Genomic DNA, 23,166 nt, shown 5'->3' on the forward strand with positions numbered 1-23,166 from the left:
GGTAGTGCACATTTTCTGTGCAAGGGAAGGGCTAGCCGCGAAACTTACATAAGCAGCGCAGCTGCGGTCTGCTGCTTCACTGTGAGATGCTGGGAGGGGGAGGGGGCGCATACCTTGCGCGCTTTCACTCTCGTGAGCCGGAGACCTGCGCCTGCTTTCAGATGCTTCCGCGGCTGCTGCGACTGCTGCTACTCGACACATGTGTGCTCGCGACTCTCTACAGCGCTCAACTCTCCTTTTTTCATCGCCTCTCTCCGTCAATGGCTGCGCTGACGCGAAAAAAAAGGGTGCGCACGACGACGGCTACGATGTCGCTTGGCTCGTTGGTGTTTTGTTGTCGGAGAAACGAAGGAAGACGGGGTCAGGGAACGTCAGTGCTGCTCTTTTTTTTGTCGATGCGCGTTGTGCGTTCTCGTGCATGCCCGTGCTTCGTCTGCCCTCCTCGCTGCGCCTTAGGTTGTGTGAGTGGACGCGCGGCCAGTGCCGCAAAAACAAACGCGAATGACGGTGTCGCTCATTATTCTGCAATGGATGTACGGTCGTGTCGGCACGCGCGTGTGGGGAAAATACAAAAAAAAAAGTGGCCTTCGCGAGCTGATGCCCCGGAGCGGCGCCTCTTCTCTTGTGCCAACTCTCTACCTCTTCCAGTGGCCCCCTTTTTTTGCGCTTCTTCCACATCTTGCTCACCCCCTCTAGGGTCAGCTTGTCCTTGCTTCCCAGCCGGCCATGCCTTCCTTGTCGCTCCACCACTGCTTCTCCCCCACCTTCCCGCCCCTTCGTGGTCATGTGCATTTTCTGTGCGACCAGTCGTCTCCTCACGCCGCTGTGACGTCTGTACCCGATTTGGACGGTACCGAACTCATACAGAAGCACCTTTACTGCTGTCCGACGGTGACAATTCTATGACGAATGGGTCAACACATCTACACATACACAACCACAGCTCACCCACCTCTGTTGCACTACGGCTATGTCTGGCAACGGGGCTGGTGGAACACTGCTTGACGCGGTTCAGCCCACTGAACTTTCACTGCACACGGCACGGGCTGGGTCCCAGATCACGCGTAATACCACCGCAATGCTGCAAAAAGCAGAAAAACAGTTGGTGCGATGCACATTTTTGTCGGATCGCCGACACGATGCATCGTGAGTGAGTATGGTCGGGATCATGGCTGCAAGTCTCTCCGGCATAGCTCCAGCCCACACCTATCCGCCGACACTGATACTGAGCCAGCCGTGCCCGAGAGCAGGCTGTGCAGGCTGCTTGGCTTCCCCAGAAAGAGTGGAAGGGGGGGGGCACTGTTGACCCTGTGCGATGCGACGGTGAGGTGGCGGGCATTCGGTACACGCACACGCACACACGAAATATCAACAACCTAGCGACTACCGCCATGCCACTACCATCCCCTTTCTCGGTTTTCACTTCACCATCCAGGGTGGGCGTAGTTCGACAAGTGGCGTTCTTGTCGCGCGTTCTCGGTCTGCTGCCTCCATTTTTCGTGTGCTTCAGTTGTCTCTGCGTCCGTCCCTCGCCACGCCCCCGTCACCACTCACCTCCCATCTTTCACATCATCTCTATTCGTTTCTTCCCCTCTCTCTCCCTCTCTCCATCCTTCTACGTGTTTTCCATACTTACCGCCTCCTTTCGCTGAGCTTTTTGCCACATACGGGAGTCTCGACCAGCATGCAAGCGCGTGTATCCACACACCGAGAAACACACACATATACACACACGCACACACACACACACACACACAGATACACACGCACACGCGTACACACACACACACATACATACATACACATACACCTATAAAAGCGCAGAGGCCCACAACGCCTATCTTCGCCTAGGGACGTTCCACCGTGAGCGTTTCTTCACCTTGGCTATCTCTTCCCTCTCTCTACGCATCTCTGCGTGAGCGTGTGTCGGCTAGAGCTGCCGCTGTACTTGGGCCGCTGTTCTTGTCTTTGCTGGCGCACTCGTGTGCGCGTGGTGTCGTCTTTCGCCCAGGACTCCCCCCTTTTTCGCTTTCCTGTTTATTCTTTTCCGCTGCTGTCACTCTGCTTCTCGGCCGATTTCAGCTCTTTGGCATCGTTTGCTCAGCAGCAACACGTCTACTCATCCCTTGTTGCAGCCCTCGTCTCTCTGTCTGACTGTTGTTCACGACGCATGTTATCCTCCCCTCTCCTCGTCTCTCGTGCTCTCCTTCATCCTCATCCCTCGTGCGCTTGTTTCGGGTATCTTGGTTGTGTCTGCGTGCACTTTTCTTAGTGCATCGCTTGTTTCTCTGCTCATTCCCCCCTTTTTACCACACATAAACACACCACACATTTCTGTGTGTTGCCTCCGCTGTCGATCTCCTTACCTCCTCCGCCCATCAGCCCGACTCCACTGCTCCTGCTCGGACTTGCTTTGTCTAGCTTCCTGAAACTCTTCTACACATCCTAAATTCGTGTCGTTGCTCGGGAGGCGATTCTTTTGCGTTTTCTCGACGCAACACGCCCACAACGCCATCACCGAAAGCGCTGATACGACTCACCCCCTTCCCCCGGCTCGCTCCCGTGCCGGCTCCCTTGCCTCAATGCCGTCCTCCGTCCCTGCTGAGGCGTCCATGTGGATGCAGAACGCCGTTCACCTCGACACGGACCACAAATACGTGGAGGCGGAGGAGTGCTACACGAAGGCTATTTTTTTGTTTCGTCAGGCCCTCTCGGACCCGAACATGGTGGACACCGAACGACAGAAGCTCATGAACTACATGAGCGATGTAGCCAAGCGCATACAGCGGCTTCGCGCGCTGAACCGCACTTCCCAGAGTGCGCACTCGCCTGAGCCTAGTGTTTCTCCGGCCGGCCCGCTGGGACGCCGTGCGTCGCCTAGGCAGGCAAGCGAGCACACGTCTCCTCGTGGCTCCGACGCCACCGCGACGGCCTTCGGCGCGCGGAACCCACGCGGTAAGGACGGCGAAAAGACGCCGGCAGACGTCGAAAACGACTTGAAGGTGCTTGACGCCATTCAAGTCAATCAAACCGATCCATTTCAGGCCAGCAACTCCAGCCCCAGCCCGTCCGCCGCGTCGTCGATGTCGGGCAAGCGCACATTGCCGGTGGCTTCGCCGACCCCTTCACCCCCGTCTGCGCCGCCATGTAAGCCAACCTGCGGCAGCGACGGCGTGCCAGATGGTGGCAAGCCAGGCGGCAGCTCCGCGGAACCGCCAGCGTTGCCGACTCCGCCACCACCCGGCTCTTCGCAGCGGCTGTTCGGCGTCGCGTCTCACTTTGCCCCTCGTACATCCGAGATGGTTTACAAGGCGATTGGGATCGCGATTCAGCTTAGCCAGCAAGGGGAGCTCAAGCGGGCGGTAGATGTGCTGCAGCACGCCTACTCGCGAGGCAGCCGTGAGCGCAACAACCCTGGCAATTTCAAGGAAATCGGCGCGACGCTGAAGCTAATGCGCCAGAAGTACTACGCAAAACACCCGCCTCGCTTTCTGCAGGACAACCCGATCCTGCCGAGTGAGATGGAGCTGCTGCGCAAGAGCGGCATCACAAGCACGATCTTGCTTCCGCTCTGGGACGATGTGCAGGAGGGCTACGGAGCTGAGAATATCTTCATGCCCTGCGAGGGAGTTTGGGAGGATGCCTTCACACCAAAGCTGTGCCAGAGGCAAATCAGCTCCGGCGCCGTCCTCATGCACTTTTCTGGATACCGGCAGGCGGGGCTTGACTACACCATTGTGCGCGAGGCGGATCCACTGCACATTCGGCAGAGCGTCGTCGGCGACTGCTCACTCGTCTGCAGTCTCATGATCTGCGCCAGCTATCAGAAGCGCTTCCCGAACGCGAAGATCATCAGCAACGTCATCTACCCTCAAGACCGCGACGGCAACCCGATCTTGAACCCGAAGGGCAAGTACTGTGTAAAGATGCTCATCAACGGTATTACTCGCATCGTTACGGTGGACGATCGCCTGCCGGTGAACCCTCAGTCGAGGCGCTTCCTCTGCACGAGCAGCACGGATCCGAGCGAGCTGTGGGTGTCGATTATGGAAAAGGCTTTCGTCAAGGTGTGCGGCGGCAGCTACAACTTCCCCGGCAGCGTCAGCTACGCCGACCTGTACAAGCTAAGCGGGTGGCTTCCAGACTCGACGGCGTTCGACAAGCCCGAGTTCGACCGCGAGTTCCAGTGGCGGCGGCTTTATCAAAACTTCAAGGCAGGTGCTCTGCTCTTCACAGTCAGCACCCCTGTGAAGATGCCAGCAGCGGACGAAGCGCTCGGGCTCGCCGCAGGGCACGCGTATGCGGTGCTGGACATGCAGGAGGTGGGCAAGGAGCGCGTCATGCTGCTGCGCAATCCGTGGGGGAAGCAGGAGTGGAGCGGCAGGTACGGCCGCCGCGACACCAGCGAGGCAAGCGTCGCCGTCCGCGCCGCCTTTGATCTGAAACGCGAGGATGAGGACATGGGTGTCTTCTGCATCGCCTACGATGATGTGGTGCGCTGCTTCGACACCTGCAGTCTGAGCTGGAACCCATACATGCTGTACCGCACCCCGGAGGGTCGGCCGTGCCGACCGGTGCGCATTGCGTGCCACGGCGCGTTCGACTACACCATCAGCACGGCGCTGTCGCCGCAGCTGCACATTGGTGTCGTTGACGCGCCGAAGCGGACACGCATGCACCTGATTTTATCTCGCCACATCACCGACGTCTCGGAGTTTGGCCGGCAGTACGAGAAGGACGACGACACGACACCGTACCTGGCCTTGAAGGTGTACGACGTGACCGACTACCCGTCTGTAGCGCAGCACCTTGGTGGCCATTGCTCGCTGGAGATGTGCTACTGCCGCCGCCTCGCCTCGAACTCGGACTTCAAGAATAGCATCGAGCCCCTCAACGACGTCATCTACCGCGCCTCGTCTGCGCGCACCTTCAGTTTCGACTGCCCTGCCGGCTCGAGCAATCTGGTGGTGGTCGTGTCGCGGACTGCCTCAAAGGCGCGGCAGCCTTTCAACTTCACGGTGACCCTGCACACGGAGCTTGAGCAGATGCGGCTGCCGCGGCTGCAGGGCAACTACGGTAGCGGCGCCGAGGACAAGAACTCCCTCCTGGCAAGCGCCAACGCCAATGCCGGGAATCCGCACGGTGGAGTGTACATGCACATGATACCGACCTCCTCGCTCAAGTTCACGACGCGGCTGTCCGGCGAGTGGGTGAAGGGCAAGACTTGCGGCGGCCGCACCGACGCCGCCACGTATGTCTTCAACCCGCAGTACTGCCTGCATCTGGACCAGCCCTCGCACGTGTCGATGAGGCTGGCTGTGACAGGGTGCGAGGTGCCGTGCTCGATTCAGATGATCAAGCCGATGTCGTCCAACAAATACGAGGAGAGCGGCGGCAGCGGCGGCACCAAGCGCAAGATGACTGACTTCGACGGCCGCGTCGGTAACGGCGCTAAGGCGGGCGAGCTTGTCCTCGAGAGCGCCCGCTACGCCTTTGGTGGGGCCGTTCTCGATAGCGCGCTGCCGTTCTGCGTCTGCTACGACCGCTACCGCGCCCTCGGCAAGCTGCAGTGGAGGGAGGCGAAGAAGGTGCTGGTGACCGTGACCTCCTCGAACCGGACGCCGGAGTCCTTCATCGTCTACGACCTCGGGGACACCGACACCGTGGCGGTGCTTCTCCTGAATGCCATCAAAAAGGGTTACGCTGCCTCCCCGCGTGACGCGCACTTTACCGTGAGCGGGAAGCCGATCACGCTGGAGACAACCATCGCATCGCTCTTCCAGCTCGCGTCCTCCCTCGCCGGCGAATCCCTCGCCTCTGGCGGGGATGGCGCTACAACCGCGAAGTCTGTCACAGTAGCCCTCGCCCTGGACGGCAAGGCGGCGTCGATCGAGTCTGCCTCGAGCCCACCAGTGAGGAAGCTGAAGGAGGTCATGAACGACATCGTGTCTGATGTGCTCAAGTGCTCGTCGCAGTTCAGCAGCTACGTGCCACGCTTGACGCATCTTGCCAGGCAGGCAAACAGTGCGCTGGACGGGGCCAGCGACGCGGACGTGCGAGCGTACATTCTCGAGCTCACCGCTTACCTTGCTGACTACGTGAAGCGGTGTGCCAGCGCGGTGCGGTCGGCGCAGACGCCGCAGGCGCTGCTTCCGCTGCTTCCTGCCGGCGATTACACGGTCATTCCATCGTTGTGGGAGAAGGGCAGGCCGGGGAGCTTTGAGCTGACGGTGGAGACGTCACAGCCACACAAGGCGTGGGAGATTCCGAAGGAGGGGCACAACATGCAAGAGACGCTTGTGCGCGGTGCACTACATCCCGTCGCAGTTTGCCTGAGCACCTCACTGATGAAGCCAAGAGCAGTGCTCAGCATGAGGGATCCGTTCTTTGAGAACAGCAAGGTGCAGGTGCTGTGCCCCGCCCGCTCCGTCTTCATGAGTCGACTTTTTGTTCTCGTTGACATGGTGGATGCGGAGGCGAGGGGCCAGCCGGCCAAGGCCCCCGCCACGAACCTGAGCCTCTTCCGTGTGCACAACGCGTCATCGATGGAGCTGGTGTGTGCGTCAGACGAGTACTCCCACGGCGGCGTGTCAACCCCACCTGTAGAGCTGGAGGCGAAGACGCGGTATCTGCTCGTGGTGAGCGCGAAGGAGAGCGTGGCTGACAAGTTCCTCCTCCGCATCTATACCAGCGGCAGCTGCACCGCTCAGCTGGCGAACTGAACAAGACCGGCGCCAGGAGCGGGCGATGAGGGTGGGAGAGCAGCGGAGATGAAGGAAGAATCGAGTGCTTGTGTGTATCCAGCGCTGTGCCAAGTCAGACCTACGAAGATGCACAGTCGCACTCCTCGCGCACCTTTCGGGAGTGCTTTATAAACTGCCTCATCTCTTTCGTTCATAGGCCTCTGCGCCTGCCGTAGATGCACGCATCCTCCGCGCCGCCCATCTCGTCCTCCCTCCTTGCCAATGCTGTCTTCGCACTTCACTGCCGTGCGAAGCGTCGGCTGGGTGTGCTCTCGATTGGGCGCATCTTTTGTTTGGTTCGTTTCCACGTTGGGCGGTGCCGCGTTTTCCCTCTTCCGTGCCTGCGCCGCACAACGAATGCCTCATTCTGATTTGTGTATTGATGCCGCTCTTTTTTTTTTTGTTTGTTTGTTTGTTATTGTTCACGTTATATATATATATATATATGTGCGCTCATGACGTGTGTATCGTTCGGATGTGTGTAGGCGGGCAAACCAACACCACACAGAAGAAGAAAAAAAAAACAATCATAGCGTGAGCATGGGAGTCACCGCTGGATTGTGCAATCTGATGTGGTCTCGGTCGTTGCGCACGATCTGCATGTTCCCGCACGCGCTGACGTATGTGCACTGATTCTATGCGCGTCCGGGTGTGTTGGCGTTCGTGAAGGAAGTCTTGTCACTTGTTCTTTTTTTTTTCGTTCATTTTGGCGCATTAGGTGGTGTTGGTGGTGGTATGAGTGGTGGGTGTCGCGTAGATTGCCGCCGTCCTCTTTACACTTGTCCGTTTTCCAGCTCGGCTACGGGTATAGATTTTGTGCTCGTCTGCGTCTGCACATTTTACGGCAGAAGGTATACCCAAGAAGGGTGAGTGATGTCGCATCTCGTTTCTCCTCTCCTCCCTCTTCTCCTTCTCTTCCGTAGCTCGTCAGTGGGATGAGCTCCCCCCCCCTCCCACGGCACTGAAAGAATAATGATAGTAAGCCGACATTCCCAGCAGGGGCCGACTCGTACCTCCCACATTGTGGACGCCACGCTGGCGTCCCCCTCTCACACGCATGCCGGACCGGCCCCGGCGACGTTGTAATGCGATCATGCACGCATTCCCCACCTGCGCATGAACTCGTCGTCCTGAACAGCAGACGCCTCCGCTCTGTCGCTCGCCGCGTTCAATGTGAGGACTACATGCCCTTCAACTACTGCGGTATCACAGAGGCGTCGTTGCGGAACCCCCATTGGGAAGACTCCGATGGGTCGCGTTGTCGCACCCGCAACGCAACCATCATACACATCTCTCGCGAAACGACGTAGATCTCGCCGGGGCGTGCATGACGCAGCACGAAGAGGGCGAGCACAGGAAGCTCGCATCGGTTCAGGAATTCCGCTCCGTCTTGGAAGGGGTGTGAGGTTGAGATGGCCAAACTGCGCACTGCGCGCACACGCCTCACACAGCAGCCCCGGTCATTGCCTTCCCACCTCCAATACAATGGCCCCCCCCCCTGCGGGGATGTCGCACCCACAATGCGATGCCTACATGGCGCAGGGTGCTCCGATGGCGCCCGCATCCCCGAAGGGTGACCGCGAGCAGAGGGAAGCGGCTGAATGAGAACACGCATGTGCTCCCCACGCCTCGAATACGCGCCATCGTGCTCCCGTGCAGGATACCCGGCTGTCACAGCCTGAAGAGGAGGAGGGGCCATCCTGCACGTCCTACAAAATTCTACCCGAGACCAGCCCATTGACGCCTACCAGCGGCCAGAGAAGAGCGGAGGGGAGCCCCCTTGCACGCGGCACTGGTCGAAGCGATGCAGCTTTCAGATCTGTGTGGCGAGATTGGGAGCAAGAGGCAGCAACGAGCGCAGTGCATGGGAAGTACCCCCGACCAGTGCCCCGCGCGTTCCCAGAGGGCGTCACTCCTCCGCCGCCAGTGACAGACGCGGATGTCGAGGCCCCTCCCCTCACTGGCAGCAACCATTATGGTGTGCCGAGCGCAGCACCGACCCCTCTCCTTGAATGGGCGATCGCCGTCGTGAAGGAGAAGAAAGGTCGTCTCAGATGGCGGCGCCCTCATTCTCTGGCCGCGACAAGTCAACACAGCTGGCCAGATGAGCAGCGTTACAACACGGGGGTGGGTCTGGATGCACAGCCAGGGGAGAACTCGTGCTCGACGACTGTGTGTGTTGGGGAACGGTGGTGGTGGTGGTGGGGGGGACGGATCTGGCAAGGTCACCTTTTCCAGGTGCTTCTTTCCGTGCATCTGCGGCCGCTCTTGAGCCTGCGAACCAGGGACGGCTCCGTGCATCAGCGAAGAGCGCACCCGAATGAGCTTGGCCGTTGGCCCAGAGGTGATGCGGGTGGTGGCAGCAACATCGGCCTGCCATCCTATGCGGGCCAAGCGACCCGCCTCCGAAATTCACGTGTAGGTCTCCATCAACAGCATCCAACGGACGGGTGGTCGACAGGCGGTAGAGACAGCTCTGCAGGTGCCCCGAAACGCCGCGGAAATGCTTAGCCTCACCTTGAATGACGACGAGACCGGCGTCTGCAACATGTCTGCGTTGGCTGGCGTGGTGCTTGACCACGACATGGGAACGGTCTGCGGTGGAAAACAGCCGTGCACCCAGCTGAGCATCCATTTGATCAAGCAGCTGACCACGAGGACGAGTCGGGGCGACTCATGGGTCGCCTTTGCTGTGCTGCCTGAGCTGTGTACATGCCCTTTCACAAATTTCGTCTTTTCCTCACGGTGACGCGCCGGTTCTGTTCGAAAACGGTCACGAGGCCTCCACTGTGGTTCCTCGTGGGCAGATCTGCCTCAGAGCGCCCAAAGCGAACTCCGCTTGTGGCGCCAACGAGCAGGACCAAATATAAGCCACGTCGCGCCGCACATCTTTCGGCGTCTGCCGCAGAGCACGGCCTTCCCATAGGTTGCAACCCCAGGAGGACGCGGAGGAGGGTGCGCGGTATGCCTGCATCCGCGTACGAAGCAGATGGTCGTCACCGGTAGCCTTTGAAGGGAAGGGGAGGGGCGCCAGGCGCAAGTGGCATCAACTGGGTTGGACTTTGCGCGGCTCACGGTGCTTTTTCGGACACTCACGCCATTCACAAGAAACTAAAATGAGAAGTTACGGCAGCACCACACCTTCCCATCGACAGCACGCCGGCCCTCTCTGCCCTCCGTAAAGGCTGCGCACGCGGCCATGCGATCCATGCTGCAATGCATGCATGCATGACTTTTCTCCCGTACACGGTCACTTCTGAAATACAGCAAGCTCGCCGCTAGTCCCGCCGACGGCCGGAGCCGCGACCCTGCGTACCACGCGTGACGGGGTCTACCTAGCAACATGGCGAAGGATATGACGTGATGGATAAGACAAGGGAGGATTCTGAGCTTTCGAAGAGGCCATCAAAACGCGGTAAACAGCGACCCCGTGAAAACGGAATGCAGAGGTCGGCCTCTCCCCATCCCGGCCTACTGAACCGCATCGAACACGTTTGATGGCACCGTTCATGACCGGTTAGACAGCGCGGGATGGTACCCCTCAAATGCATGACTGCCTTATCTTTCCTCTCTCCATGATCTCAGACTGGCGAGGGCACAACGTATTCATCTGTGTGCGTGTGTGTATCTGTACCGGCACGTGGGTGCTCGGATGCTCGAGCGAGCGTGAGTCGTTGCGAGCGCTGCGGTGCCAGTGTCGACGGAGCATCTCTGCTGCTGATCCCGTGGAAGAGCGAACTGCGCGTCATGCCGCCACTGTGCCCATGAACACAAGGAAGAACAAAACGCGACAAGGAAAACAAAGCAGATTGAGTGAAGCGGTTGTAGACGCAGTGTAGTCAGTGGGAGGCTTGGAGGCTGGCGGTGCGCTCTATCTCGTTGCAGCGCCAGCTCGTCTCGTGGCTCGAGAGTCCCGCCGTCTTGTGCTGTCGTCGTTTATGCACACGCGTGCGAGCGGTGGCGCATAGGCATGTATGCGCACATGGACGCCGCGCCAATTCTCTGCGCCCCCGCCTTTGCGATCTGAGTCGCCAAGACCGAGGAGGCCAATGGGGCCAGCCTCTGGTTTGCGCCGCAGTGGAGATGACAGTGCTGATCAGTCGCATCCCGAAACGAGGCCCACGTTTGCTTTCTACACGCGATGCACAAGAGGTCACACGACTGTCTGTCTTCAAGGATTCGGCACTTCTCTCTTTCTTCCTCATTCTCTCTACCTGTGGTCCCATGGCCGTAGACGCGCGAAAAAATCGACTCTTGCGTGCACGCAAAGGCCGCCGCTCTACGGCGTGGCTGCCTTTCCTTTCTCCTCGCCCCCTCCCCCTGTGTCTTCTGCGCAGGTTTTTCTCGAGGGCAGCTCACGCACTCGCCCTCCGTCCTACTGGAGTCCCTCATCAGTTATGCACAGACGTCTGTTAACTGCTCCATCGTTTTCCTGCGTATCTAGTAACTCGCATATCTGATTGCGTTTTTTTTTGTGCGCTTGTGTGTGTGTGTGTGCGTGCTGTGAGGCTGCACTTGCACGAGAGAGGTGTTTGGCGGCACTACACAAACCCACGCGTCCCACGCGCGGCACAAAAGCGTCCCTGCCGTTATTCTGAACAGCAACAACAGAATCGACGGGTCTGCCTGTTTTTTTTTTTTTGAAGGCAGCGGTGCTAATCAGCAATATGCCCGAAAGGCTGACCGCTCGCCAGTACACCCAGGTGCGGTGTCTTCTCATTGCTGCACACATCACCACCTTCGCTTTATCTCTCGGCATGCTCGTTGTCGCCATGTTGAAGCGGTCCCGCTACCTGGGCTACTTCAGGATTGTGACTGAGCCGGACAGGGACGTGAACATCTCCAGCGGCCTCATGGTTGCCAGCGGTGCCATCGCGCTCGTTCAGCCATTGCTCTTTTTCGGCATACATGTTGCGTACCCCCTTGTCCGTCAGCGGCAGTGGGCCGTGCAGTATGATCGCATGCGACGCAGCGCGGGGGCTGGGCAACGGGAACAGACGGCGCAGCAGCGAACTTATACCCTGCACGCGGAATCTTCAGGTCACCAGAGTACTCCGATGGATTTCATGCGCACGCCGGTTCTCACCGTTCATGACTCGAACTTGCACCGCCCTCTAAGCAGGACACACATCGAAGGGGAGGGGACTCCACAGGGCAAAGTGGGCGCTGTCACAGAGGCTTCTACCGCTACCGCTACCGCTTCTGCCGCCGCGGCGGCTGCGACCGACACCTCCTCCTCGACGCCAAGAGTAGGGCCTCCACAACCGGGATCTCCCCTGTCGCTAGAGGTGTCGTCGGGCCCGCCGGTGCCGCAAGGTTCCTGCTTTTTTTACACGCCTCTGCAAAACGCGCAGGGGGCGCCGAGGGGCAGCTCTGTAACGGTGGCACACAAAGCAGCATCCTGCCTTTTCTCATTTCAGTCCGTTGCGGAGACCGAGGCGGATGTGAACAATGCAATGCCGTTGCTCTCTCTCTCGCCAAGTTTCAAGAAAGAGGCTCCGGAGCTGGAACGCAAGCCGCCTGCGGCTGCTGCCCTGCCGTCGGCGCGTCGCCTCACCGGTGGCCACCCGCCCTTCTACGTTTGCAAGACCCCTTCCAGCGTTAAGGCTGGTGAAACGGTCGCGTCTCGCGACAGATACGATGACGCGACGGCCGTGGTCGCCACGACAGCAGCAAAAGCAGGCGACGCTGGCGTCGGTAAAGCCACCCCTTCTGTGTCTGACCCGGCCTCCCCGCTGCCCTCGCACGTGACTCGCGCGATGGTGAAGTCGCCGGGCAGCGTTGTTATATATGAGTCCGGTGGCACGGCATCGAGGCGCCCGCGTCGACAATCGACGGACACAGAGGCACAGCGTACACTGGACACACTGCATGACGTTGATAGCAGCACCCTCGCTGCTGTCACGGAAGCCGCACCAAATGATGCGGCATTCCGACTCAATGCCTCTCAGGCCCAGAGCGCGACCAACCCGTTCCACGCCCCGTCGACAGCGTTCGCCAGCTCTTCGGTGCCGTCGCTGACGCCGCCGCTTCTCTCGGTGCGTCCTAGCGACGCTCGTGACACCACCAGTACCCAGCAGGCTTGCACAGACGCCTCCTCCGTCACACCGCTAAGGCGCTCAGCTGTGGCGACCCCTACGGTGACGCCCACTGCGGCGGTGCCGCGTGCCGCTTCGGTCCGAGAGAGAGAAGTCGGGGCACTGTCCAGTGAAGAGGTGCAGCCGCCAAAGGCCTCTAGAGAGGAAGAGTTGCAGCACAGCCAGCGTCACCTCAGCTGCTCAGGCGACTTTCCACAGCGCAGCGCTGCATCGGCGTTTTTGCAAGCGCTGGCGTGGTGCATACCCACCCGCGTCACGGCGGAGGCGTCGCCATCGCAAAGTCCCCCGACGAGGCGGTCGTCCACCTCACTCCGGAACGCCTCCGTGCAGCCTTTGCCGCCCGCGCTTCTTCACATCTGCTTCAAGTCGGAAACGATGTTCCGCTCGCTGCTCAGCGCTTACTACATCTTCGCGGGTATCGGGATCCTTCTCATGTACTTCTTTGGCATGCTCTGGTTGGTACGTAGAGAGCTGCAAGGGTTGAACAGTCTCGTGTCGATGGCAGAAGGGTGGAGTAACGTCTTCATTTATCAAAATGTGACGCCTGCTGTCGACGCTGCCTTGTGCAGCGTGGAGTTGGACCGTAGATGCAGCGGTGGGATGAGTCTCTGCAATGCGACGACGTATGCCAGCGCCGAGGCGGCGCACAACGTCAGCTGCCCCTTTTGCGAGGCATCGCAGCAAATGTGGATCAGCACATTCACGCAGCTGTGCTCGGTAGCGTACGATCCCAGCGTGCGGTACACGAGGGCTTTCCTCATCCTCCTCATGCTCTCCGCTATTGCCAGCCTGGTATCTCTCTGCGTTGCAGTTTTCAGCTGCGGCACAGGTGTTCTGGCGAGTGTCGGCTACGCGGCTCTTTCGAAACGGGAGGAGGCGCTGGAGGCGCAGGCGATGCTAGAAACGGGCTTCTTCTTCTCTACCGAGCACGCACAACGAGCGCACGCCTCGTACACACCGACGCGCGTCTCCTCACCGCTTTTCCGCGCGACCGCTGCTGATGAAGTACTGTCACCGACAACGCCGATGGCCGTGGCGCCGTCTTGCGAGCGACTGATGCACACATTCGAAGGTCTGCACGCTCCGTCGGCTGCACTGCTGCCACCGTCGTCGGTTGTCATGGCGGAGCTGTCCAGCAGCGGCGGTCTGGTGGTGCCGCCTTGTGGGCATGAGCGGAAAGGCGTCGTTGCTTCGCATGAATGAGGTGTGAAAGGTGTCGGCGCCCCCCATGGTAGACCAGCGCAGACGACGCGAGCAGCCCGACGCAGACCCTCAACAGCAACCTAGCGGCATCTGTGAAATAGAAGGCGGAGACGAGGGGAGAAAGGGGGCAGTGCGGGTAGTTACCCTCCCCCTCCTCCCTCCCTCTCTAGTCGTCCTCCTGCCCTCGATTGTACTCTACCTCACTGACCACCACCTCCACCCCGCTGTACCGTTTCGCTCCTCCGCTTGCCCCCTTTCACCTCTCCGCATGTCCCTCCTTTGGCGCCTTCGAGCTTGTGCTTCCCAGCGTATGCGTATCTTGTTCTCTGCCTCATGTGCTATGTTGTGGTCATTCTCTGCGCGCCTCCTCGTTCTCTTCCTCTCCCCTCTCTCCTCTATGTCTTTGACCTTTTATTGATATTATATGTTTTTTTTTTTCGACCGTACTTGTGGATGCTGTGTTGCTCATCCGGATCTCTCGCTCGTTTCTGGCTTCAGTTCAGGCGCGTGCTTTTGTGTGTTGCCGCCTCCATGGAACCTCTTCTTTATGTAGTTTATGTCGTCTCCTTCTCCCTTTTCCGCGTGTGGGGGTTGGTTGGTGTGCATGGCCGCTGTGGCTTGTTTCCAGATCTCTTGGTGTCTCCTTGGCGTTGGGCACGCTGTAGCAAATTATTCATTCTCTCTCGCGCGTGCGCGCGCTCTCTCGTTTTCCCCCTTTCTGCTCAGCGGTGGGAGCGTTTTGCGTGGGTGTCCTTCGCGGGTGTCTGTGGCCCGGCTTGTGCACGCTTACCGGCGCATGGGCTTAGCTTTAGAGGGGACCAACTTCACGCCGACGTCCCCATCGCGCCTCTGCCGCACGCGGCCTCCTCCCTCTTCCCTTCCTTGCTTGGCACCAAGCACAATCAAAGCAAGGCACCCGCAACATGGGCTGCTGTTCTCCTTTGTGCTTTCTCTGTTTCTTTTCTTTCTGCCTAGCTTATTTTACGATGCACTAGCAGATGTGCGAACGTAACCGACGTGGATAAGTAGCGCACATACATGTGCCCGTGTACATGAAAGAGTCTCCGAGCACATGCACTCTCAGTAAACGAGTGGATCGTGTGTGTGCGTGGGAGGGGGAGAAGTGCGGTTGCACATGTATCTTCCCTCCCGTTCCCAGTTGACTCTCTCTTTCTATTCAACACTTCCACCTCACCACTTCCCTTCTCTGCACCTCTTCAAAAAATCGACGCAGCTCTCCCCCTCCTTGATCTTGCTGTTTTTGAGAGGGTGGAGGGGGACAACGACAAAAGAAAACGAGAAAACAACAAAAAAGCCGGTCAATCATCTGTCTGTCTGTCTCTCATGTATATCCGCATCGCCACCATGCTGCATCGCTTTTTTTTCGTATTTTGGCTGGCCTCCCCCCTCTTCTTCTTCGTCTTCTGACCCTTTCGCTTTTTTTTTTTTGGTTGTTGTTGTTTTACCTTACAAAAAAAAAATATCGTTGGTTTGCGTGTATGCTTGTCTGGGTGCTTGCGCCTTTTATTTTCGTTTTTTTTTTTGCCCCTTCCCCCCCCCCCCACTGGCCTCATGAGGTGATGTGTATTTCATCTCCTTCTTGACGGATGATCGCAAACTAGAGAAGACGAAGCATATTGCTCTTCAGAGAAGGCATCGCGTACTGCTATCCGACTTCTCTATACATACAAAGACATGTATTATTGATTTTCCTTCTTTCCTTCATTCGCGTTATCTAGTTTCTTGTTACACAGGCACAGGCACACACACACACACACACACACACAAAATGTGCTGTCTTTTCGTTTCTCTTTACCGCCTAAGGTAGTAGGTTCATAGGAAGGAGACGGAAAAGAGGTATGCGTGGGCGTGCGTGAGGTCTGCAGCTATATCCTCTTGCCACGCGTTACATGTGCGGGACGAGGACCTGAAGAGACTGCACAGGCACGCGCACGCAACGGCTACAAGCTCTCAGCACATCATGTACTTTCATTGTACCTTGCACCATTTCTTTCACTCGTTCCAGTATATATCTTTTTTTTTCCGTTTGGTGCTGCGTGCTCTCGTGTTCTTTTTTTTTGTATTCGCTTGGTGGCTCGCACTTCCCCTCACCACACACCTGAAGCCGCCGGGAGAGGCGGTGCGTATATTTCATTCCACGCCCATGGGTACAGCGCAAACGGGGCGGCTGCTCCCCCCCTCTTGTATGCAGCGATCCCGCTGAGTGTGAAGCAACGCGACCGGGGCGGACTCTGCGGCGAAGACGAATGGGGTGACCCAAGACACAGAAAGGCAGGTGCTACTGCGATGGACCCGCTCTCCCTCCTCACGGCGCTCAGCACGGGCCTTGCAATTGTGGAGGATGGCATGCTCCGATGTATCTGTGCACATGCACTGGCGCTTCCAGCCTGTCGCGTGCGCCTCTCATTTCGGTCTGTCTGTGGTCATTGCGACTTGGTGCACAACGGCGAAGTGGTCAAGATTGCGAAGTCGGCAGTGCCAGAGGCTCCGACGTTAGCTGTGTGGATCGCGGACTTGGTCATCGGTCTCAGACGCCAGGTCGACATCCCCTGCAACCGCGCTAAACGATGCGACACGCAGCCACAAGAGCTCCTTGGCGGCTGCTGCCCCACATCAGAAGAGCAAGGATGCTGAGCCTACGAGCCGACAGGAGACCGTGCTTGCCCAGTCCCGCACGGGCACCTGTCCGCACTTTGGATCCCTGCAGTGGCGGGTGACTAGCAGTGACAAGAGGGAGTGCAGCTGGTGTGCTGCCTACCACTGCGCTATCATAGTGATGCCCCCCACCACCAGTGCTTTCCTATGAGGGCGTCCGGCCCCGCGTTGTGCCCGGCATGCTACGCGAGATTTGTGGGTCGCCCTGCGCTCACAGCACACCTGACTGCACGCTGTGATCCTGCACGCAATGACCTGACTACTGACATCTCACTCGCACCGCACGAAGTTCGTCCGTGGGATGTCCACCGCTGCCCCCCTTGCGCCCCTTCAGTGCGGCAGGCTATGGGCTCTTTTTGTGCGCCCGCGCATGCGTATCTGCTGACCCCCTTCCGCCTTACGCAGCCACGTGTGTGGAAAGGGTGCGGATTCAGAAGAGGGCGGAGTGCCTTCAGCTGCCACAGACTCATAGCAGCGTCCCAACTGTCGTGGAACATGCGGGCAGGCCATCTAGACATGCTCTCAGACAACAACGTCGCTCTGAGGAAGGCCCCAGGATGCAGAGATGCGGGCACTGTACGCGCACGCTGTCGCACACCGCTGACATGGTGTGCCGCATCTGAACGGGGCATCCAGAGGCCAGAAGAGCAGGAGTGATGCACGAAAAAGGCGCGAAGAGACCCGATACGAATCGGCCCCAAAGCACATGTGCGCGAGGCACGCGGCATCTCCCACGTCTGACGGGATGGGCTGATGCGGCACAGATCCCGGAGGCATGGCGAGGGCGCCGCGAATTTGCACCATCGAGTCCTCCAGACTCCCATGTGAAGATTCTCTGCACTACATTATGGAATGCCGTGGCTGGGGGCGAGTCAGGGAGACGCATGGCACACAGGCAGAGTGTGCAGGGCATCGGAAGGCCCTGGCCTGAGACCGGCCAACTTCCTCCCTAAAATCATCCGGCATGCGCCTGGACCCATCCCCTACCAGCCGTACGGAAGACACCACCGCCTTTGCCCTCGAGCAGGACCCCTGACGCGGCCCTCTTGGATCAAGGCATGCACTTCAGCCGAGCGTGTCGCACTGATCGCGCCGCACGCATCCAAGGAAGTAGCGAGGAACGAGGAGAAGAGCATGCTTGCCACACAGACCTGATTGGACGGCAGAGGACTCGTCCTGGAGGGCCAGAGCGTAGCCGTGGTGCAACAGAGGCGAGTGAAGTGTTGTTTTCGTGTGCGTATATTTTCTGATGTGTACGTGGCCGAGTGAAACGCTGCGGAAAGAAAGTTTCTCCACTATCCCTGATGGTGGGTGGCGCCTCGGCGCGTGATATCAGGGACCAGTACCCCCGCCCTGTGCGGGGGAGAAGCCAGGCAGCCCCTATCCCCCGCCAATGCCGCACCGCATCTGGTGGTGGCAGGGTCAGACGCCTACGACGTGGGGAAGTCAGAGCGCTGCATCGCTGCTGATGGCGGCGGTCAGGTCGTGGATGACGCCGCGTCGGAGCGACCCGCGACCGTCCACCGGGTTGCGCCATCCATGCTATATGGGCGGAGTGTCAGCGCGACTCGACTGCGACCCGCCCGGCCCTCACTGCCTCCTGCTGTGGGGCGCCTGAGCCACGCCGAGGGATGCGCCGGGTGGCTGCCGGCATAGTTGGGGCAGCGGTGGGGCTGCGTGCGTAGAAGGGGCTGGTAGAGGCTGATGCGGGGTCCGTGCTGAGATGGCTGCGTCGGCGCATGGCTGTGATGCGTGTGTCTCTAGCGCTGCTTCGCACCACGCGATGGGGGCCTGTGACGGGCCGGGGGCTAGCGTGGCGGTGAAATCATGCCGCGTGGCAGAGAAATGGGCGCGTCAAAATGAGGTGAACCGAAACAGGCAGACTTGGCCCCACGTCGGCTTCTCCCCTCTTCGTGTTTTTTCGTTGTGGTCTCTGTTTGTGCGCGTTCTTATTCATCAAAGGCACTTTGCCGTGCGCTCTCTCAGCTTCTCTGCAAAATAACAGCTTGTGAATTTGTTTCTCTCCCTCCGTGACGCCCACACGCACAGGTGCTTGCGTGATGTTTTAATCTTAAATTGGTGCTTGTGGTGCGGACAGTGGCGTTTATGGCTCGGAGGTGATGGGGCCATGGGCGGTGAAGCGGGGTTTCCAAAGAGGGAGGCTCACATATAAGGAAGCTAGAAGGGAGAAAAGGAGGGGCGCACAAGCATCTGCTTGAATGTTTGCTAGATGTCTCTCTCTCTCTCTCTGTGCGCCCTTTTTTGCTCAGGTGAGGGTGTGCGTTTGTGGTGTTCTTCCTCTTGCCTTTCTATCTCGTAGTCGTGTCTTCCGTCTGTCGTCCCACCCCTCGCCGCTTCCTGTGTGGCGGCACTTCGTGAGCGCATAGGTGGTGGATGTTGGGCGTAGTGTTCTGTCACTGTGTGGTGCCACCCGTCTAGAAGCTGCCGTCTTCTGCTTCTGATGCGGCATGGTTGCTCAGCTCAGTGGCGTGGCAAGCAGCATTGCTGACTCGCTGCCCATCTCGAGAAACCGCTGTCTATCTCTGCTCCTCTTATTTCTTTTGTTTTGTGGTATCATGCGGTGTTACTCACTCCAGTACAGGCTGCCGCCGCCGCCGCCCTCCTTCCCACGCTCATACGCACGCACACGCACACGCACACGCACACACACACACACACACACACACACACTTGTACTGGTGCCTGTCCTCTACCCTCTTCTGCAATCTACACCGGTGCTTTTCGGCGCTGTCGACGGCGAGAGGCAGACGGAAGCGGTCCAGCCAGTAGAATGCGGAGTGAGGCCAGAGGTTTCGGTCTCGAGGCGTTGTGGTTTCCGTCTGTGCATCTGTCTCGCTTTCCTGTTGAATGTTCGACGGCACACCGGCGTCGGAGCGGCGCATGAGCAGGAAGGGCAAACAGCCTCGCACAAGGTAGAACGTTATCCGAACACACACGCCAAGCACGTTGACGGTTCGCGCTTCGCTCTCGTTGTCACGCAACTACACACGCACCTACCGAGAGATGCCTCCCAAGCGGCCCTCGGGGCGTTCACTGGGGCCGGTGGGGCCGTCGTCGTTGACACCATCTACCCGCAAGCCCCTTCACACACAGGAGCTGCTGCTATTCAGCAGTCGCATCTCTGCCACTCCGGCGAAGCGATCGGCATCGACGAACAAGCGGACAGGGTCCTCTCACGTTGCGGGAGCGCGCCAAGCTGGGCATTCCCGCGGTTTATCGCAGCATCGCCAGTCACCATCCTCGACGGCGGCCCGCGAATCGACCGATCGCACACCGGCCGAGTACGAGCCTCTCCCTGAGCACTACCACGCGGCACCCTGTACTTCATCCAAAGGGTTTTCTTCCATCGCCGTCGCACCGTCTGGGGTCGTCACAGTGAACGCGAACGGCAGCCGCGTCCCGCTCCCGCCTCCCCGGCCGCAGATTCCGCCAGCGAACGGTGCTGTTCTTACTGCTACGGCAACAACCACCGCACCTCCCATCGTTGCCTCTGGCGCCGGAAGTCGTGTGATCCGTCTTCTGCGCGACGCACGCGCCGCGGTGCAAGACCCGATCCGACCCGAGACACCATTAGAGGCCTTTGCAGCACCACCTTCTCTTTCCGCAGGCGCGTCGGTGGATGATCTTAGACTGAGTCGCACAGCCGCCTCTTTTCACGCTCGCCGCCCTGGTCGGCTGGAGAGCCGTTCGCAGCGCCGGCTGCCTGCCGGATGGCGTCTAGCCCCCATGGCACCACCTTCCTCAGCGCTGGCGCCGTCCTCTGGTGCGGCTCTCCAAATAGCTAGGGGAAGCGCGGCTGCGTCTTTGACTGCACCCGACGCCAGAAATGCCATACCTAGCGGTGCCGATCCCTCCGCATCCGTGTCTCACACATCTCCGATGCCCTCTGCAGGGATGCTCGAGCCCCCTGGTTGCCTCACCGCTGATGAGGATGCAACCAACGAGCAGGCGGGACAGTCGCCGGCAGCGTCTTGCAATCACGGCATCGATGCCCAGGAGTTCAGCCAGCTTTACCATGTGGCCCAGCAAGCAGGTGATTCAAGAATTGAACAGGCAGTCGATCTTCTTCTTCAGCTGAAGCAGTGGCTGGTGACATCACTGCACTCGACTGGAAAGACGCCCGTACTTGACGGGGAGGCCGTGGCGTGCCTGCAGACGACACTGCTGCACTTCTGCAGGTATTGGCCCACTGGCGCCACGCTGCGACAGGCCGTGGATTACTGCTCTTCGCGAAACGCTGACATAGAAGAATTTGACAGTGCCGAGGGCTCTCGTGCAGCAACTGCGGCAAGCACCGCCCTAGCGCCACTCTTGTACGCGCAAAGGGCTTTGCTTGCTGCGACCATCATGCTGCAGAGCTTCCCGGTCACAGCGCTCGTGGCGGAGCCCGTTTCGTTGGAGACAATGGTACGCACATTGCACACTATTGCGGAGGCGGGTCTCGCCGAGTGGGTAGCGTGTGAGACGGATGCTCTCGGCGCACTGGTAGAAGCTCTGCGGCTGCTGGCGGGGGCTGAGCTCAGCGCCCAGCCGCAGGCGATGCAGTGGGTCGACTGGGTCTTGGACACCGTCGCCCTTTGTTGCGAAGACGCCGCCGACACCGCTGCCACCACCGCGTCTCATGGTGCTCCTCTGGGAGCTGGCGATCTGAGCGTGCCTCGACCTCGGCAGCGACTGCACAGCAGTGGCTTGTCGTCACCCACGAGTCATCCTCTTTCAGGCTGCGGGGAGACAGACGTGATTCGCGGCAGCGGGCTTGTAGACGGCGAAGCTCAGAACCAGCTGCGCCGGAAGCAGTCATGCCACATGAAGTCCTCCTCCCGTCACCTCCATCCGCATCCTGTCAACAACGCGTCCTTTGCTGACTCCATCTCTTCAGGGTCACCTCTGAGCTTTATTCAGAGTAGGGACGGCGGGGCTGCCGCCGCGGCATTCGCGCTCCTTCCGCCCCGCACTGCACCAGAGGAACATGAGAACCTTTGTGACTACCTTGTGTCTCTCGGCTTTCTGTCTACCCTGCAGCGGATCAGCGATCATGCGCTAGCGCAGTGTGTCCCTTCGAACGGCGATCGGGCAGGTTCCTCGGCAGCGGATGCTCTTGCATCTCTGCTGCCTATCATTGGTACCCTTTATCGATGTTTCGCTCAGAGCTACCCGGAGGAGTTGCGTGGGCTCGGCGTCTTGGGCACTCTCACGAGCATGCTAAACATGTGTGCGGCGGACGCGGCAACGGTCGAGGCGGCCGCGCGCACCCTGGTGAAACTCACCTACGTCGAAGAGTGCTTGGCGGAGATGCAGGCAGGAACGGCCGTGATCGCAGCCGCCGCGCACGCGCTGCGCTCACAGCTGTTCCGCACGCACGCAGACGCACCGCAGGAGTCGTCGATAGAGCTCCTAGTCTCCCGTCTGTGCGGCGTGATGGCCCGCGTCGCAGAGGACAGCACGGAGCAGCAGGAGTACCTTGTGTCTCCTCCGATGGTGCACCTCTTGGAGGCACTAGCAACGCGTTACGTTACTGTTTCCGGCCCTGCAGACGTCGAGCTAGAGCATTTCAGTGATTCGTTGCCGCTGCCGCCATCGCCAGTGCTGCAGGCTGTGGTCTGGGTGCTTGGTATTGCATCCATGTCACCCCAGTGTCCCTTGCAGCTCGTGCGGTCAGTGACGCCGCCGCTGGTGCGCCTCTTGGCGGTGCTGAGGAAAACGCCGAATATGCAGTTGACGGCCGTGTACGTGCTCATGTGCCTCAGTAATCTGTCATACTTCTTCGGCGCCTTTGAAGCTGTAGAGCCGGCTCGCAGTGAGAACGACGGCGGGTATGCGTCCGACTGGCTTTCCACCCTCTACAGCTCCCTCGGGTTGGTGCTGGCACATTACCTGTTTGAGGACAACGTCGAGGCCACTGTGGAGGCCACTCGCATCCTCGGTAACATCAGTTACACGAACGCCGGGCGCGACTGGATGGAGGCAAACCACTGCGACGAGGTGACAGTGCTCTTCCTCGGGCATGAAGATTTACGCGTCGTGTACAACTGCTGCGGAGTGCTGCTCAACCTGACGGCAGCCTCGCCGTGCCGCGTCGTGCAAGATCCAGAGCTGCTGCAAACAATGCTCTCATACACGTCGCGGTACACCGACCAGGACAGAGTCGAGGCAGTGACCGCTCTCGAGGAGGCGCGACTGCGTCAGGAGCAGCAAGAGCTGCAGCAGCAGCGGCGCGGTGGGGATATGAAGGAGCTCGTGTCCGAGGCGAGCAGCCACGTCGCACAGATCTCGGATATTGTGGAGAAACTGCTCCTCAATGTGCATGGCGTGCTTCACGCATCTGCCATATAGAAAATGTCGGCAGGGGTAACAAAGGCCCGCAGCAGGCTACCGCGCTGTGCCACAGCCTGGCAACTGTTGCGCTTCAAGGAGATGTGCGTGCG

General features: G+C 59.4%; 3 protein-coding genes across 3 annotated transcripts; all 3 read left to right on the forward strand.

Moving 5' to 3' along the window:
* Positions 1–2,582: 2,582 nt before the first annotated feature.
* Positions 2,583–6,722, forward strand: LMJF_33_2010 (calpain protease-like protein; the record flags this gene model as incomplete). The annotated part of the gene is made up of 1 exon (XM_001685910.1): positions 2,583–6,722. The coding sequence occupies one exon, from the start codon at positions 2,583–2,585 to the stop codon at positions 6,720–6,722; it is 4,140 nt and encodes a 1,379-aa protein (XP_001685962.1).
* Positions 6,723–11,410: 4,688 nt separating this feature from the next.
* LMJF_33_2020 (hypothetical protein) lies at positions 11,411–14,044 on the forward strand (the record flags this gene model as incomplete). The annotated part of the gene is made up of 1 exon (XM_001685911.1): positions 11,411–14,044. The coding sequence occupies one exon, from the start codon at positions 11,411–11,413 to the stop codon at positions 14,042–14,044; it is 2,634 nt and encodes an 877-aa protein (XP_001685963.1).
* Positions 14,045–20,620: 6,576 nt separating this feature from the next.
* LMJF_33_2030 (conserved hypothetical protein) lies at positions 20,621–23,074 on the forward strand (the record flags this gene model as incomplete). Its single annotated transcript, XM_001685912.1, has 1 exon — positions 20,621–23,074. The coding sequence occupies one exon, from the start codon at positions 20,621–20,623 to the stop codon at positions 23,072–23,074; it is 2,454 nt and encodes an 817-aa protein (XP_001685964.1).
* Positions 23,075–23,166: the final 92 nt, after the last annotated feature.

Source organism: Leishmania major, chromosome 33 (assembly GCF_000002725.2).
Source record: "Leishmania major strain Friedlin complete genome, chromosome 33".
Classification (NCBI taxonomy): Eukaryota; Euglenozoa; class Kinetoplastea; order Trypanosomatida; family Trypanosomatidae; genus Leishmania; species Leishmania major.